Below are 17,743 nucleotides of genomic sequence, written 5' to 3'. Positions count from 1 at the left end.
TGGTTAGATAATTGAACCACCGGCTGCACTCTCTGGTTACCCGGCGGGACAGGAGAGCCCGAGAAAAAACGCAGAAGGCGGTGAGGAGGGGGGGAGTCCCCTCCCACTGCTTGTAAACGCAGTCTAGCGGCCAATTATCCAATTACCAAAACGATACCAAGATGATGCCTAAATCTGCAGGCATCATCCTGCTATAACTACTCAAAGTCCAGCAACATACATGTACATTGCTGGTCCTTGTTTGGCATATATTGTAGGTTTTTTTTTTTTTCATGAAGCCTGTGGGCTGAATGAAAAAAGAGAACCTAACAGATTCCTTTATCCACATAGATTGATGTGGATGAAGAAATCTCGGCCAGAAAATGTGTTGTATACCCATCATTAGCCGCTCAAAACATCCAACCCACTTTCTAATGATGGGTATACATGACAAACGCCATGTTTACCTATTTTTTTTTTTTTTTTACTGCGGTGGTGAAATCACCTCCTACAGCGCTGCCATCAGAGATTTCTATATATGCTGAGCGCAAACGCTGTTTGTGTCAGAATATATATAAATCAGTGTTGCAGCTGATGGGTGTACCTGCAAGGCAAACTGGTTAACAATAGAAAAGAGAAATAAAACATTACATTGGTACCTGAAAAGTAAAAAATGGTTACCAATGAAAAACAGTAACAAAGTACAGTAGAAGAGCAGAGTAAGAACAGAAAAATAACTCAAACAACAACTGTTTTTGGCTTTTTTATTTTGTTACTTTTTTTTGTAATTTTTTTTGTTAACTTTTTTTTTTTTTTTAACTTTTTTTTTTTCTTCAACTGTAAGTAACATTCCAGCTTAGGGTCTCTCAAAATGACGATAGCCATCGAACATCTTTCGAGATCCTGTGAAAGTGTACCCTAGACTGTGCCGTGCTGTACCCTACACTAATACTCCACTAGTGTGTGGTAGCTTTGGAAACATTCCCCGATGCAGAGACCAGGTTGGTCAGGACAGTCGGGACAACAATAATGGGTGTTACGCCTAAATCCGCGCCTGCTACAGACACAACATCTTTTTTGGGGGCTTCTTTGGGTAGTGGTGCTTGGGATGGCATAAGAAAAATGCCTCTCATGCAGCCGGCTCACTGCATCTTGTAGGGGAAGATGGGCAGGAGCACCTCCTGGATACAGGTAGGCACTGATGATCTCTTCCTGGAATTGTAGGAAGGATCCAGTTCGTCCTGACGCTTTGTATAGCACAAAAGCGTTCAGCAAAGCCAATTGGAATAAATAAACAGACACTTTTTGTACCAGCATCTGGCTTTACGGGCAACTGAGTACGACGCAAAAAGCTGATCGTTGAGGTCCCCCCCTTCCATGTTAAGGTTGTAGTCGTGGACACAGAGGGGCTTCTCCAAAACACCAGTTGCTGTATGAATCTGTTGTGTCTGCGTGAATGGAGGACAGAACGAAAACATTCCGTGTATCCCTCCACTTCACTGCAAGCAATTTGTCAGTTTTCAAGCATGCTTTCCCCCCCGATTAAGACGGGAATCTACAAGCCGTTGGGGAAAGCCCCGGCGATTAGGTTGCACGATGCCACATGCGCCAATTTGTAATTGAAGAAGATGACTAAAAAGTGGCACGCTTAAAAAAAATGTGTCCACGTACAAATGGTACTCCTTTCCGAATAAGGGTGACACCAAGTCCCCACACAATCTTGCCGCTGCTCCCTGTATAGTCTGGGCAGTTGGGGGGCTCCACAGTGCTATCTTTTTCCTCGTAAACACGGAAACTAACTGTATAGCCTGTGGCCCTGTCACACAGCTTATACAGCTTGACCCTGTATCTGGCACGCTTGCTGGGGAGAAACTGCTTGAAAGCAAGCGGCCATTAAACTTAATCGGGGACTCATCAACGCAGACAACTTGTTGGGGGGTTAACAAGGCTGCAAACCGCTGATTGAAGTGGTTTACGAGGGGCCGAATTTTGTGGAGCTGGTAATATCCAGGGTTTCCCCAAGGACAACAGAGTTCATTGTCACTGAAGTGCATGAACCGCAGAATTTGCTCATATCTCCCCCTGGCCATCCATGCAGAGAACACGCGCATATGGAAGACTGGGTTAGTGGACCAATATGACCGCAGTTCACTCCTTTTCGTTATGCCCATGTTAACGGAAAGGCCCAGAACCGTTTTAAACTCGGAAACCGTTATAGGTTTCCAGGCAAATTCTCTGGCAAGGGACGAATTTGGATGTGCGGCGATATATTGACCAGCGTATGAATTGCTTTGGTCCACAATAGATCTTCCGTGAAAAGCAGCTCAAAAAAATTAAGGCGACTAAAATTGTCTGTTTTTACCTGAATTCCGGGTTGTGCAGTGAATGGGGGAAATACAGGCACTGTAGAATCTGTGGGCTGCCAATTAGGATATGCCAGCGCTTCAGGGAGGGCACTATGGGCTCTACGGGCCTGTCTTCGAATTCTCGGTGGCTGCGGGTCACTACTGCTAGCCACCGCACCAGCTTCAACTGCACTTATGGGACTCGCCACGTCACCAAGTGTTACTGCAGTGCTGGTATGTCTAGGACCAGGGTGTACTAGGCCGCTGGTGCTTGCCAGTTCACCAGAAGTTTGAGGGGCACTAGTATCGATACTCTGCTGCATACTGGCACCCTGCGATCTCTGCACCTCAGCAACTCCAGAATGGGGTCGGGTACACCTGACCTTAGCAGGGACCTAGCCATCGTCGTAGTTATCTGTCAGGGAGCCACTGGTGTCTACAGGCTTGTATACTGACCCTGATTTTGCCAGTGAGGCTTCCGTATCGCTCTCATCTGACATGTAGGCCTCTTCACTAGTGTACCTCTGTTTGGTCATTTTAGCCACTAAATTTACAGGTACACTAGTGTGACTCACAGGTAAAAAAGCACCTGGTTGTCAAGGACTATTTCAACCTGCGCTGTCCTAGACAGACGCTAACTAATGTCACCTGTGGCACTAATGGTGATCAGAAAAAAAACTGTACACTATAAAAGTGACACTGTGACAGAGCAATGAAGGGGTTAACTGGGGGTGATCAGGGGGTTAAATCTTTATTGTGGGGGGGGGGGGTGGCGGATACCCTAAGCCTAAAACTAATAGTCCCTAGCGCTAAATCAAGTCACAAGGCACACTATTACAGAAATACAGAAAACCGCTATATACCTCTATATAGTGTGCAATGTGTCAGGGGTGAAGGGGTTAACCGGGGGTGATCAGGGGTTTAAATCTTTATTGGGGGGGGGTGGTGGGTACCCTAAACCTACTTGGGACAGAAACTAACTTGCTTGCGCTAAATAAAGTCACAAGGCAGACTATTACAGATACACAGAAAACCGCTATATACCTGTATATAGTGTGCAATGTGACTGGGCGGGATCAGGGGGTTAAATCCTTATTGGGGGGGTGGCGGGTACTCTAAGCCTAAAGCTAATAGTCGATAGCGCTAAATGATGTCACAAGGCACACTATTACAGAAATATAGAAAACCGCTATATACTGTGTATAGTGTGCATTGAGACAGGGGGTGTAGTGGTTAACTGGGGGGGGGGGTGATTGGGGGTTAAATGTGCCTATCTAGGTGTGTGGAAGTGTGCTGTGTGCTGTACTCATGTTTGATCCTCTCTTCTCTCACGCTGGAATCAAAAAACAATTTGGGGAGGGAAGAGAAGATCATTTCTGTGCCTGTGTTTACATTACACAGGCACAGCTAGGTCTGGGATTGGTCAGGACCGATCAGCAGGTCCAGGCCAAAAATAATTTGCCCGGACCTGATGACTGACCGGTTCTGCATCAACGCAAACCACCAAAGGGACTGGGGGCGCGCGGGAGCGCGCGCCGTATCAGTGCGTGAGTCTGCCTGTCCATGCCACTTTGCCAACGTTTATATGCAGTAAGCTGTCAGCAAGTGGTTAAAGGGAATCTCTCTATTATGATGAGGAATTTAAACTACTGTGTAAAAGTTTTAGGCAGGTGTGAAAAAATGCTGCAAATTAAGAATGCTTTCAGAAATAGAAGTGTTAATAGTTTATTTTTATTAACAAAATGGAAAGTAAATGAACAGAAGAGATATCCAAATCACATCAATATTTGGTGTGACCAACCTTTGCCTTCAAAACTGCATTGATTTTTGTAGGTACACTTGAACACAATTTTTGATGGAACCCGGCAGGTAGGTTGTTCCAAACATCTTGGAGAACTAAACACAGGTCTTCTGTGGATATAGGCCACCTCAAGTCCTTCTGTCTCTTCATGTGATCCCTTGTTGAGGTCAAGGGTGTGTAGGGGCCAAACCATCACTTCCAGGACTCCTTGTTCTTCTTTTCACTGAAGATTGTTTTTAATGACATTGGCTGTATGTTTGACATTGTTGTTGTTGTCCTGCTGCAGAATAAATTTGGGGCCAATCACCTGCCTCTCTGGTGATATGGCATGATAGATAAGTATCTGCCTGTATTTCTCAGCATTAAAGATACTATTGATCCTGATCAAATCCCTAACTTCATTTGCAAAAATGCAGCTCCAAACTTGCAAGGAACCTCCACCATGTTTCACTGTTGCCTGCAGACACTCATTATTGTACCGCTCTCCAGCCCTTCAGCGATCAAACTGCCTCCTACTATAGCCAAACATTCACATTTTGTCTAATCAGTCCAGAGCACCTGCTTCCATTTTTCTGCACCCCAGTTCCTGTTTTCATGCATAGTTGAGTCGCTTAGCCATGTTTCCACATCAGAAGTATGGCTTTTTGGCTGCAATTCTTCCATGAAGACCATTTCTGACCAGACTTCTCAGTAGATGGGTGTACCTGGGCTCCACTGGTATCTTCCAGTTCTATGCTGATGGCACTGTTAGACATCTTCCAATGTCAGAGGGAAGTAAGCATGAGGTGTTTTTCATCTGCTGCATTAAGTTTCATGGCTGACCACTGTTTGTTTGAGCTTCTTCAAAAGAGATTCAACAGCACATCCTAAAATCCCAGTCTGCTTTGAAATCATTGCCTGGGAGAGACCTTGCTGATGCAAACCTGCCTTATGTCTTGTTGCTGTGCTCAGTCTTGCCATGGTATGTGACCTGTGACTTTGAAACTGTCTTCCACATCCTCACCCCAGTAGCAGAGTTTGGCTGTGCCTCCCCCAGTTTTAAGCCTCCTGCACAGCTGTTTGTTTCAGTTAATGACTGTGTTTCAACCTACATATACAATTGATGATCATAAGCACCTGTTTGGTATAATTGGTTAATCATACGCCTGACTTTATTCCTACAAAATTCCTGACTTTGTGCACACGCTGGTTTGAAGCCAAAGGGTAGTCACACCAAATAGTGATTTGGGTTAGATTTTCTTATACTGTTTGCTTGATTTGCATTTTGTAAATTGATAAAAAAAATTAAAATATGCAAAATATTTTTGAAAGCATTCTTACTTAAATTTCTTCACACTTGCCTAAAATTATTGCATGGTACTGTCGATTTTTATATATATATATATATATATATATATATATATATATATTTCTTTTTTTTTTTCTAGGTAGGAAATGTTTATTAAATTGCATTTGAATGTTTCGTATCCAGCCAATAAGTGAAGCTCTAGGCTGTTTTGTCATGTTTTAAATATTTTATGTAAAACAAAGAATGTACATATTGTTACAAAGGCTTGTATTGTATGCTGCATAGTTCGCTTAATATCAAAGTTGTGGTGTATTAAGGATGTATAGCAGTGTGCATAGTTTATTGAGAACCTCAATGTTAACATGTAGTTATGTCTCTCTAGCACCTCTTATGTTATGTTATGTATGGGAATGCTTTCTGGGAGTTTAGGTTGACAGAGCTGGTTGGACAGCCACATAACAGAGTTTTATTTTTCCCATTTGAGGGATTCACCCCTATGAGAGAACATTTATGATCTGCTTTTCTTGATTGAAATAACATGACAGCCTTGAAAGGGATGCCTGGTGAGTGGATGTCAGAGTTCAGTAGACCCTCTGTGTTTCCAGAGCAACAGCCAACAACAGGCAAGGCAGATATTAGGAGGGTGTTTGTCCTCAGAGAATTGGTCAGGGGAATGACAGACAGAAGCAGAGTCAGCAGGCAGATAGCCAGGTCAGATGCAAACAGAGTACAGGTTCCAGATAGTTAAACAGAACAATGATCCAGGCTGTGTGCCCCTGGTCCTCAGTTATTTTGCCTGAGGGCAGTCGGATCATGTATGCACGTCTAACCATCATTGGATATCTGATAGCAAAACTTTAAACAACTTTTATATCTGAAAGACCAGGCTTTAGCCTGATGAGCTGTTCCACTGCATACACAGTCATATCAAAGTTTGGATTTTTAAGATAGGAGCATTAGTTAAACCTCTATTCATGCCAGAAAATGTTTAAAATGTTCTAATAGAATCTATATTGCTTTCCTGCTATCACACTTGTTAAACTGAAACCTTGGTAATGCTTCGTTCCTCTGACTGCCTTTATGGGTTCATGAATGTTCTGGTACCTGGAGGGCAGAGTGCCATATGCAGGTAAATACAAGAAATGATGTCTTGCAACAGAAGCTTGACTATTGTACATAATGTACGCAATTTAAAATAAGGAGCATTAGGTTTTTCTTTTGACAGGATATTAAGGAAAATTGAAGTAGAATAGTTTTTCAGAAAAAAAAAACAAATCCTGAATGTGGCTGGCTTTATTCATATAGTTTATAATGGTGCTTTAGTGAGAGGCTTGATATTGACAAAATGCATCAACGTCTTAACCATTTTAGGCAGTAGACTTTACAGGAAAATGTTCGTATTCGTATACTTAATGTGACAATTATCAAACACCCAGGATTTTTCAGTAATACCTTCTTGATGCAAGCATTTTATTTTAACATTATCACAAAAATGAATAATCCAGTTTTACTTAGCCACTGAGAGGTTTACCTGCAATCTGAGCTATTATCCTATATTTCCCTGTCATTTTAACCACTTATGTACTGCTGTACATTTTTAAACTGCAAAGTGGTGGGTGCTTAACAACGGCACTGCATGATTGGCTCTTCTTCCCTTGGGTGTGAACTTCACATTTTAACCCCCTCAATAACAACATATTTCTTCATTTAAAAAAAAAAGGTTGGGGGAGGGGGGAATTGGTTTACCCTAGAATGTCAGCTATATATAAAGGGATAATTTGGGGAGGTTTTGTATTGTCCTGGCATTTTTAAGTTGTATCAGATAGTAAATACAAACATTTTTTTTAACAGTATTCAGTAAAAAACAAAAAAAGTAAAAGCCCTGTTGCCATTAAATATACTAATAGAAAGCTCTATCTGTCTCAATAAAATTATATAAAATAATTTTGAGTACAGTGTATGGGTATGGTGAAGTTTCACTTTGTTTAACAAGATCCATAAATTATTGCCATATTATGAAAGTCTTTCGGATATTAAAATGCTTGACATGTAAAAATATTATGTGCTCCTTATTCAGAAGGAATATGATGAATCTGCAAAAGAGGAAGCTACAAAAGAAGCTCTGAAAAAACATGAAAACAATAATGAAGAAAACTCACAATTTTCAGATGGGCAATTAGAAGCTCAAAGTTATGACACATCGGGTGATGAAACAGAAGTATCTGAAGATTTGGAAGCAGAAGGTACAAAAACCATTTCAATCAATTATACCCGTGCCAAGTTGTTAAAGCGGAGTTCCACCCAAAAGTTTAGGTGGGGGGAGCGGGTACCTAGTTTTGACAGGTACCCGCTCCCACTTCCGCTCGGAGCGCCGCGGCGCCCTGAGCGGAAGTTCTCCTCTCCCCCTCCCTCCCTGCAATCTTCTGGGACATGTCAAAGGTCCCAGAAGATTGCCGGCCAATCACGGCGTGTAGCGCAACTCGCGCATGCGCAGTGCGTACCCGGCTGTGAAGTCGCAAACTGTCACAGCCGGGTGCCCACAGCAGTGATGCCGGCGCCGAGGGAGAGCATCGAGGCTTCGGGCAGCCGCATCACTGGACCGTTGGACAGGTGAGTGAAATGGCTGGAACTCCGCTTTAAATAGAACTAAAATTTTCAATCTTTGGCAGCCATTCACCAAGGCAAATGCACAGAGAGGAAGGGCCTAAAAGATAACAAGGAGCATCTTGATGTTTGTCAGGGCAAAATTAAAAAAAAGAAAAAATGCAGTGCATCTCTGCAATACATGCACATTTCCCCATGTTTTATCCTTAATAAATACTTTTCAAATATAGAAAGATACCTGTTGATCTTCCAGAAATGTACAGTAAGAGAAAAAAGTATTTGATCCCCCAACAAAGAAATGCTCAGTCTTTAATTTTAAAGGTAGGTTTATTTTAACAGTGAGAGACAAAATAACAACAAAAAAATCCAGAAAATTGCATTTCAAAAAAGTTATAAATTGATTTGCATTTTAATGAGTTAAAGTATTTGACCCCTTTGCAAAACCTGACTCTTTACTTGGTGACAAAACTCTTGTTGGCAATCACAGAGGTCAGACGTTTCTTGTAGTTGGCCACTGGGTTTGCACACATCTCAGGAGGGATTTTGTCCCTCTCCTCTTTGCAGATCCCCTCCAAGTCATACAGGTTTTGAGGCTGACATTTGGTAACTCGAACCTTCAGCGCCCTCCACATATTTTCTATAGGATGAAGGTCTGGAGACTGGCTAGGCCACCCCAGGACCTTAATGTGCTTCTTAATAAGTTTGATGGTGGGGATGATGTTCTTGGGGTCATAAGCAGCATTCCTCCTCCTCTAAACACGGCGAATTGAGTTGATGCCAAAGAGCTCGATTTTGGTCTTATCTGACCACAACACTTTCACCCAGTTCTCCTCTGAATCATTCAGATGTTCATTAGCAGACGTTCATTAGCAAACTTTGGACGGGCCTGTACATGTGCTTTCTTGAGCAGGGGGACCTTGTGGGCGCTGCAGGATTTCAGTCCTTCAAGGTGTTATGTGTTACCAATTGTTTTCTAGTTGACTATGGTCCTGGCTGCCTTGAGATCATTGACAAGATTCTCCTGTATAGTTCTGGGCTGATTGCTCGCTGTTCTAATAATCATTGAAACTCCATGAGGTGAGATCTGGCAGGGAGCCCCAGACTGAGTTAGATTGACTGTTATTTTGTGGGGGTTTTTTTACGAATAAATTGCACCAACTGTTGTCACCCTCTCACCAAGGTTCTTGGTGAAGGTCTTGTAGCCCATTCCAGCCTTGTGTAGGTCTACAATCTTGTCCCTGACATCCTTGGAAAGCTCTTTGTCTTGGCCATGGTGGGAGAGAATGGAATCTGATTAATTAATTGGTTCTGTGGACAGGTGTCTTTTATACAGGTAACAAGCTGAGATTAGGAGCACTCCCTTTAAGAGAGTGCTCCTAATTTTGGCTCATTACTTGTAAAGAAGACACCTGGGAGACAGAAATCTTACTGATTGACAGGGGATCAAACACTTATTTCACTCATTAAAATGCAAATCAATTTATAACTCTTTTTCAAATGCGTTTTTCTGGATATTTTTGTTGGTATTCTGCCACTCACTGTTAAAATAAACCTACTATTAAAATTATAGACTGATCATTTCTTTGTCAGTAGGCTAACGTACAAAATCAGTAGGGGATCAAATACTTTTTTCCTTCACTGTAATTTCTTCTTGTGGAATGACATAAGGAACAAACTATTCAGAGAAAGGAGATACAATAAGACACGTGGCCACTCACTAAAACTAGAGGAAAGGCTGTTTAACCTTAAAGTGCGTAAGGGGTTCTTCACTGTAAGAGCGGTAAGGATGTGGAATTCTCTTCCACAAGCAGTCGTATCAGCAGGGAGCATTGATAGTTTAAAAAAACTATTAGATGGGCACCTTAGAGACCACAACATACAGGGGTATACAATGTACGGTTAAAAGCAAACACACACACACATCATAGGTTGAACTGGATGAACTGATGTCTTTTTTCAACCTCACTAACTATGTAACTATGTCACTATGTAATGACACCACATGCCTTTTTTGTAGGCTAAAATTTTAAGAATTGGTGTCAGCCTTACCCAGTTGCCTGCTGTTAAACTGCTAAATCCTTACTAAACCACTAAATCCCTCCAACTCTCCTAATTTTAACAGCATAGGAACTAATTGTTCTGTAGTGCAAGAGATAAGATAAAATAATATACAGGACTCAGGATAACTCTGAATTTTTGACATGATTAATGACGATTTTTATTTTTTTGCATTTGCAGATTAAACACAATGCTTTTTATTGTATATCTAATGGATCAAAAGGGAGTGAATTAGAGAGGTTTATTGTGTGTTTTTACCTACATTTCAGCAATCTCATTGTGGAGGTCATGCTATGATCCAGCACAGGCTGCTGCACTTGCTACTCGTTGACTATAAGTAGCTTTGCAGAGATATTTTGGGTATTTGATTTTTTAGAGGTGTTCTTCATAAAGATATATTTTGTAATTAAGGCTATAGCTTTGGAGGGGGGTTGTTAGGGGTGCCTGGAGGTAAACATGTCACAAACCAGAGCAATATAAATTGACAATATGAAAGAGAAAACAATCTGTAGATCCAAAGATACAGGCAGGCAGCTGAAGCTTTATGCAGATATCAGCTAGTTTGGCTGCTATTTTCATTGGATCGGATGACAAAATCATGTCTATTGCAACGTATTGCCTCTGGCTTTCAATTTTTGGGCAGCTGATGAAGAATAAAATGCCCAAATTTGAAAACATTGTCCAATTGCTATTGTTCCCCCCCAATATCCAAAATAAAAACAGTAACTAGTCACAGGGGCCTGTTTTCTCAGTATCACAAATATTAAATATTTATCACTTAGCTAGGGATAGTTTTTTTGTTTTTTTTATTGTATTTTCAGTAATGTTTTCAATCTTTGGTTATATAAATATTCCAATTGTATTTTCTCTTTTTAAAGATCATGATGGAAAACAAACAACTGATGGGAATGAATCTACAGAATCTGACAGTGATGACTGCATCATCCCTGCACCTAAAGAGGTGAAACCAGTAAGTACAATGTTAGCATTTTACCTTGATATGAGTAGTAGATTTCCTGGGTCTGATTGTAGTAGAATGTGTTTTGCAGGACTTAATAACATCTGTAGGCACATGGATTTACACCTCTGCGACTGCTCTCGATTTATGGACTAGAAATGTCTCCCTAGCAAAACCAATGTTTGTGTATATAAATATATAGTGCTGGAAAAACAATCTCTCTCCTACTTATTTTACAACATATTTACACCTAAATATAGGTAATAGTTTGTGTGTTTGTGTGTGTGTGTGTGTATATATATATATATGTATATATATATATATATATCATGCTATAAGAAGATATGAATACTTCATAATAGCACATGGTCATGTCACACTTTTATACTCTGTTATAGAATGCATTGCTGTTGCTTTAAATAATGTTAAACACATTCTTTGTAAATGTAAGTTTTAATTGCACCCATCGTGCTTCTGCACATCTCCCACTATTGTAATGTTGTCATGCCTGTCGTGAGAGGGCCTTCATAATGCTCTGGGTAACATTGTACCTCAACTAAGATGACATTGCTGGGCTTGGACACTATTTCTTGGACTGTTACATAGTTACATAGTAGGTGAGGTTGAATAAAGACAATAGTCCATCCAGTTCAACCTGTGTAGGTGCGTGTTGCTGTAATCATCTCACATAGCCCTGAATGTTCTGATCCTTGAGATGTACATCTAAGAGGCTTTTGAAAGCCACCATACTTCCCGCAGAAACCACCTCTTGTGGTAGAGAATTCCACAATCTTGTAGCCCTAACAGTAAAGAACCCCCCACGTTGCCTGAGGTTAAAACGCTTCTCCTCTAATCACATTGTATGCCCTCGAGTCCTCATGCAATCCCTTCGACTGAATAGCTGTTTTTCTATGCCGAGATCCCTATTTTGATATTTATAAATTGCTATCATGTCCCCCCTCAGGCGTCTCTTCTCCAGGGAGAATAAATCAAGTGATTGCAGACGCTCTTCATAATTAAGGTCCTCCAATCCCCTAATCAGTTTAGTTTCCCTTCTCTGGACTCTCTCCAGCTCCAACACATCCCTCCTGAGGACTGGAGACCAGAACTGGACAGAATACTCCAGATGCGGTCGGACCAGAGTTTTATAAAGTGGAAGGATTATAGTCTTATCTCTGGAATACATCCCTTTCTTAATGCATGCTAATATTCTGCTGGCTTTGGTAGCTGCTGCTTGACATTGCATGCTATTGCCATATTATTATCATTTTCAATTTTGTGTAAGACCAACAGTATTGTTCCTCATGCAACATCTGGGGGAAGTTAATTAGTATCCTTTCTAAATAGGGAAGGATAATTGGCTAGATAAAACCCTACAATTCCCTTACAGTAATGTATATACATACCTCAGTGTTTTTTTTAATTAATTTAGTACTACATAATTTACAATACAAAAAATCATTTTTTCCTAGTAAGAAACTTACATTCTGCTTTTTCTGTCACAGTCAGACAAACACATGTATACTTGTAAAGACAATGTAAACTTTGACATTTTTTTTATGTATGTGTATGTGTATATATATATATATATATATATATATATATATATATATATATATATATATATATATATATATATACTGTATATATACACACACATCTGTGTGTGTATGTATATATACTGTGTGTGTGTGTATGTATGTATGTATGTATGTATGTATGTATATATATATATGTGTGTGTGTGTGTGTGTGTGTGTGTGTGTGTATACATACTCCGATCAGCCATAACTTTTAACTTTATGACCACCCACCTAATATTGAGTAGGTCCAACTTTTGCTGACAAAACAGTCCTGACCCATTGAGGCATGGATGCCACTAGACCTCTGAAGGTATGCTGTAGTATCTGGCACCAAGCCATCAGTGGCAGATCCTTTAACCACTTAAGGATCAAGCCTATTTCTGACACATGTTGTTTACAAGTTAAAATCAGTATTTGCTAGAAAATTACTTTGAACCCCCAAACATTATAAATATATATTTTGAATAAATGAGGCGCTGTGTAATTGTGAAATAATGTTAACCAAACCGTGTACAAATCTTCTAAAACTTTTGAAATAATAGTGCACAACAACAACAACAAAAAAGTGTACACAATCCCAGATGCAAAATAAAGTCCAAGTAAGAATAAAAAATGTCCGTGATAAGTGACAAATCAGAACAACAGTGCTCCAGGTATCAGCCAGAAAACAACTTGATGTGTCTGATGTCCCACCACCGATATAGATTTCCTTCTTACTAGAACTCAATAGTAAAAGGTTATATGGACAGCCAAATCCAAAGTTAAGACCCTCAAGTGGAGGAGAAAAATAGGTGAATATCTTCCCACACCTTCCTTCAGGAGGGTGGGTAAGCCTCTTACCGGATGGTCACACAGTTAGGGCCTATGGATTTTCCCTGGCTTGAAGATACACGTCCTCCTCTCCTTCAAGTCCCTCAATGGACCAGTGCTCCCTGGTGGTCTTGGGCTACTCCGGTCCTCCCTGTGCTGTGAAAACCCATACGGCAACGCCGTCTGATTCTCAGGATCCTCCAGACCTGTCTCTTCGGCCTCCCCTGACTCCTCCAGCCGACCCCTCAGCAGCACTCTCCCTCCCAGCATGCAGCGAGGCCTTATGCGTGGTGCTCCTCAACCCGTTATTAGAAGGGGCCACTCACCAAAAAAACAGATCACTGGATAGCCCCCCTGAGCTGATAATGGAAGCTATAGTACTTGTTCCGCAATCAATAATAGAGATGGCCATGATTCCCCAAAAATATAAAAAGACAGATATTTGGGTAATACTGTTTATTTCGTTTTAAATAGAATAAAAAGTTTAAAAGACCCCAAATGCCTCCTTTGTACTTAAAAGTATTAAAAATACCAAAATCTGCATTTTTGAATACTGTAATTTTTTAAAAAAAATCTGCGCAATTGGCAGCAGAGTTACTTCATCGGAGACCCGTTCCAAGTCGAATCCGGCTTCGTTCGGGACTCTAACCAGTCGGCAGATGTGCCAGCTGGTCACTCAGTGGGACAGGAGACCTGGGCAGAGAAGGCAGGAGGGGGGGGACGTCCCCTCCCGCTCCTTATGGTAGTGGTCGAGCTGCTGCTGAGTCGCATTGGTAGTTGTTCTCAAAAAGCCGACTTCCAGTTCTAAAAAAACGGTACTGGGGTGATGCCTCTTGCTCCAGGCATCACCTCAGGACAACCACTTCTTCAAGCTGATGTACAGGTACATCGGTTTGCAGTAAGTGATTAAGTCCTGTAAATTGAAAGACAGTTCCTCCTGCTTATTTGAATTGAGATCTGAGAAATTTGAAGGTGAAGTCTACACCTCACACTTGTTACATTTCTCAAATCATTCTGGAACCATTTTTGCAGTGTGGCAGGGCACATTATCCTGCTGAATGAGGCCACTGCCATTGGGGAATACCATTTTTATTAGGGTGTGTACTTGGTCAGCAACAATATCCAGGTAGGTGGTACGAATGAAGAACCATCCACGTGAATGTCAGGACTCAAGATTTCCCAGAAGAACATTGCCCAAAGAATCAAACTGCCTCCGCTGGCTTGACTTCTTCCCATAGTGCATCCTGGTGTTATCACTTCCCCAGGCAAACGACTCACATACACCCCTCCATCCACATAATGTAAAAGAAAATGTGATTCATCTGACCAGGCCACTTTTTTCCTTGCTCTTTGGGCCAGTTCTGTAGGCACTTTTGCCTGTGGACACAAGTCAGCACGGGCACTCTTTCCAGGATCTTACTAGATCTTTCTGAGGCTACACAACCCCATACACAACAAACTGTGATGCCCATTTTTTCTGCTTTCAACACGTCAAATTCAGGAACAACTTGTTTACTTGTTGCCTAAAATGTCCCACCAATATTCAGATGCCATTGTAACAAGGTAACTCATTTTTTTAAATTAACCTTTCAGTAGACATAATATGGCTGATCAGTGTATTTTTTTTTACCTGGAATCTAAAATCGTGTTTTACACTGTTTTCAGATATTTATTTATGCACTATAATTTTAATGCACTTTATAGAATGAGAGCGCTGCACTTTTTTGTGACTATACAGTATGTGTTTCCAATGGTAGTTCCAATTTTCCTAGTATGATGTACGACAAGTATGATGTCATGTTAATAACAGTATGAATACCTTAGTGGTACCAGATTGAAAGTATCAATGGTTTTATATTTGATGGATTTGAGTTCTTATCTATCACAGTCCAGTGTGTCCAACCAGTATAAGCCTGTTGCCACCTCCATTACACCATATTTCACAATAGTCACGTCACTATTGTTTAAGAAATCAGCGAACAGCATAACTGAAGAATGATCCTTAACGTGTTCAAACAAAACATACTGTATGATATGGTGTAAAGAAAACTCTATACTTAAGAAAGTGACCATACTTTATAACATTTATAGTAATATTGATTTCCACCTAACTTGAAACTTTTTCCTTTTCTTTTTTATATCTTCCACAGTTAAGTTGTTTGAGGTCAGTCATCTAAGTAAATATTATGTTGTTCTATGTGGTTTTCTTATTCATTGGGTGTTTTCACCCCATGGTATAAATAAATCTCAAGAAAATGTCACAGGCAAGAAGTGCCTTGTCTGAACTGAGAACCAACGAGCTGTTAGTCAGTAGTAAATAGCTCTGTTTGTGCTACCTGGTATTATAAGCTACCTGCTGGTGTGATCTTGTGTTCCTTATTTGTAAGACTTCTTCAAGTTTTATATTCTTCACAAGGGAGGATAAAAAGGACCATTTCTAATGATATTTGAATCAGTGCTTATCCTTAGAATCACAATAATTTCTTGGTTGTCTTTTAGAGGCTTTATAGTATCCATGTTTGTTTTTTTTATCATATTCTGTTACATATTTTTTAAAGCTGTGAGTGTAACATTCAACATGCATTCATATAAAACACATGCACTAGGGAGTTTCACCTTTGTTAAATATTTGGTGAATATTACATTCTCTACCTAATAAATACAGTATACCCATATAGGTAATGCCACCAGAGGCTGAATTTAAGAATTAAAGTATGCAGTGCATCTGGAAAGAAATCACATTGCTTTACTTTATTCCACATTTTGTTATGTTACAGCCTTATTCCAAAACCATACCCCATAATTGCAACATGAAATAAGTTTTGTTTAAAATCTTTGCAAATTTATTAAAAATAAAAAACAAAAAAAAATCATTTGTACATAAGCATTTACAGCCTTTGATCAATAATTTGTTGAAGCACCTTTGGCACCAGTTACAGCCTCAAGTCTTTTTGAGTATGAAGCCTGGCACACCTACTTTTGGGCAGTTTCTCCCATTCTTCTTTGCAGGACCTCTCATGCTCCATCAGGTTGGATATTGTGCATCAATGTACAGCCATTTTCAGATCTCTTCAGAGATGTTCAATCTGGTATAAGTCTGGGCCCTGGCTGAGAAACTCAAGGACATCCACAGAGTTGTCCTGTAGCCGCGTCTTTGTTTTTTGGCTGTGTGCTTAGGGTCGTTGTCCTGTAGAAAGATGAACCTTCACCTCAGTCTGAAGTCCAGAGTGCTCTGGAGCAGGTTTGTATCAAGGAGGTCTCTTTACATTGCTGTATTCATCTTTCCCTTGATCCTGACCAGTCTCCAAGTTCCTGCCACTGAAAAACATCCCCACATCATGATGCTGCCACCACCATGCGTTACTGTAGGGATGGTATTGGCCAAGTGATGAGTGGTGCCTGGTTTCCTCCAGACATGATGCTTGCTATTCAGGTCAAACTCCAGGCTGTCATGTGCCTTTTACTACGGAGTGGCTTCCGTCTGGCCAGTCTACCATACAGGCTTGATTGGTAGGGTGCTGCAGAGATGGTTGTTCTTCTGAAAGGTTCTCCTCTCTCCACAGAGAAAGGCTGGAGCTCTATCAGAGTGTACATCGGGTTCACCTCCCTGACTAAGGGCCTTCTCCACTAAGTTTGGCCAGATGGCTTGCTCTAGGAAGAATCCTGGTGGTTTCAAACGTCTTCCATTTACAGATGATGGAGGCCACTGTGCTCATTAGGACCTTCAATGCTTTTGAAATGTTTCTGTACCCTTCCCCAGATCTGTGCCTTGATACAATCCTGTCTCGGAGGTCTACAAACAATCCCATGGACTTCATGGCTTGGTTTGTGCTCTGACATGCACTGTTAACTGTGGACCCTTATATAGACAGGTGTGTGCCTTTCCAAATCATGTCCAATCCACTGAATTTACCACAGGTAGACTCCAATCAAGTTGTAGAAACATCTCAAGGAAGATCAGTGAAGACAGGATGAACCTGAGCTCAATTTTGAGTGCAAAGGCTGTGAATACTTAGGTACATGTGATTTTTTCGTTTTTTATTTTTAATAAATTTGCTTAGATTTCAAACATATTTCACATTGCCATTCTGGAGTACTGTTTGTAGAATTTTGAGGAAATTAATGTATTTAATCCATTATCGAATAAGGCTGTAACATAACTAAATGTGGAAAAAGGGAAGTGCTGTGACTACTTTCCTGATGCACTGTATCTAAAAGCTATTTCTCTTTCGTTCATCGATGAACACAGCGCTTCAAAAATCATAACTAGGGAGTTATATTGCCTCCTCCAGGAGTAGGACTAGGCAGAACAAAAAAC

At 40.7% G+C, this 17,743-nt stretch overlaps 1 protein-coding gene across 3 annotated transcripts in view; it reads left to right on the top strand.

Annotated features, from left to right (window-relative positions):
• Window positions 1-17,743, top strand: part of RPGRIP1L (RPGRIP1 like) — a 478,852-nt gene that overhangs the window by 385,165 nt on the left and 75,944 nt on the right. For 2 of the 3 annotated variants that reach the window (XM_082269857.1, XM_082269855.1), the window contains exons 21-22: window positions 7,491-7,656; window positions 10,954-11,045. In XM_082269857.1, the coding sequence (XP_082125983.1) occupies window positions 7,491-7,656; window positions 10,954-11,045 (258 nt within the window). The remainder of the gene's footprint in view (window positions 1-7,490; window positions 7,657-10,953; window positions 11,046-17,743) is intronic. The other variant, XM_082269856.1, reaches the window with a different exon arrangement.

This window comes from Pelophylax lessonae (assembly GCF_965119305.1).
Source record: "Pelophylax lessonae genome assembly, chromosome: 10".
Classification (NCBI taxonomy): domain Eukaryota; kingdom Metazoa; phylum Chordata; class Amphibia; order Anura; family Ranidae; genus Pelophylax; species Pelophylax lessonae.
This window is presented reverse-complemented; position numbering and strand designations above follow the sequence as displayed.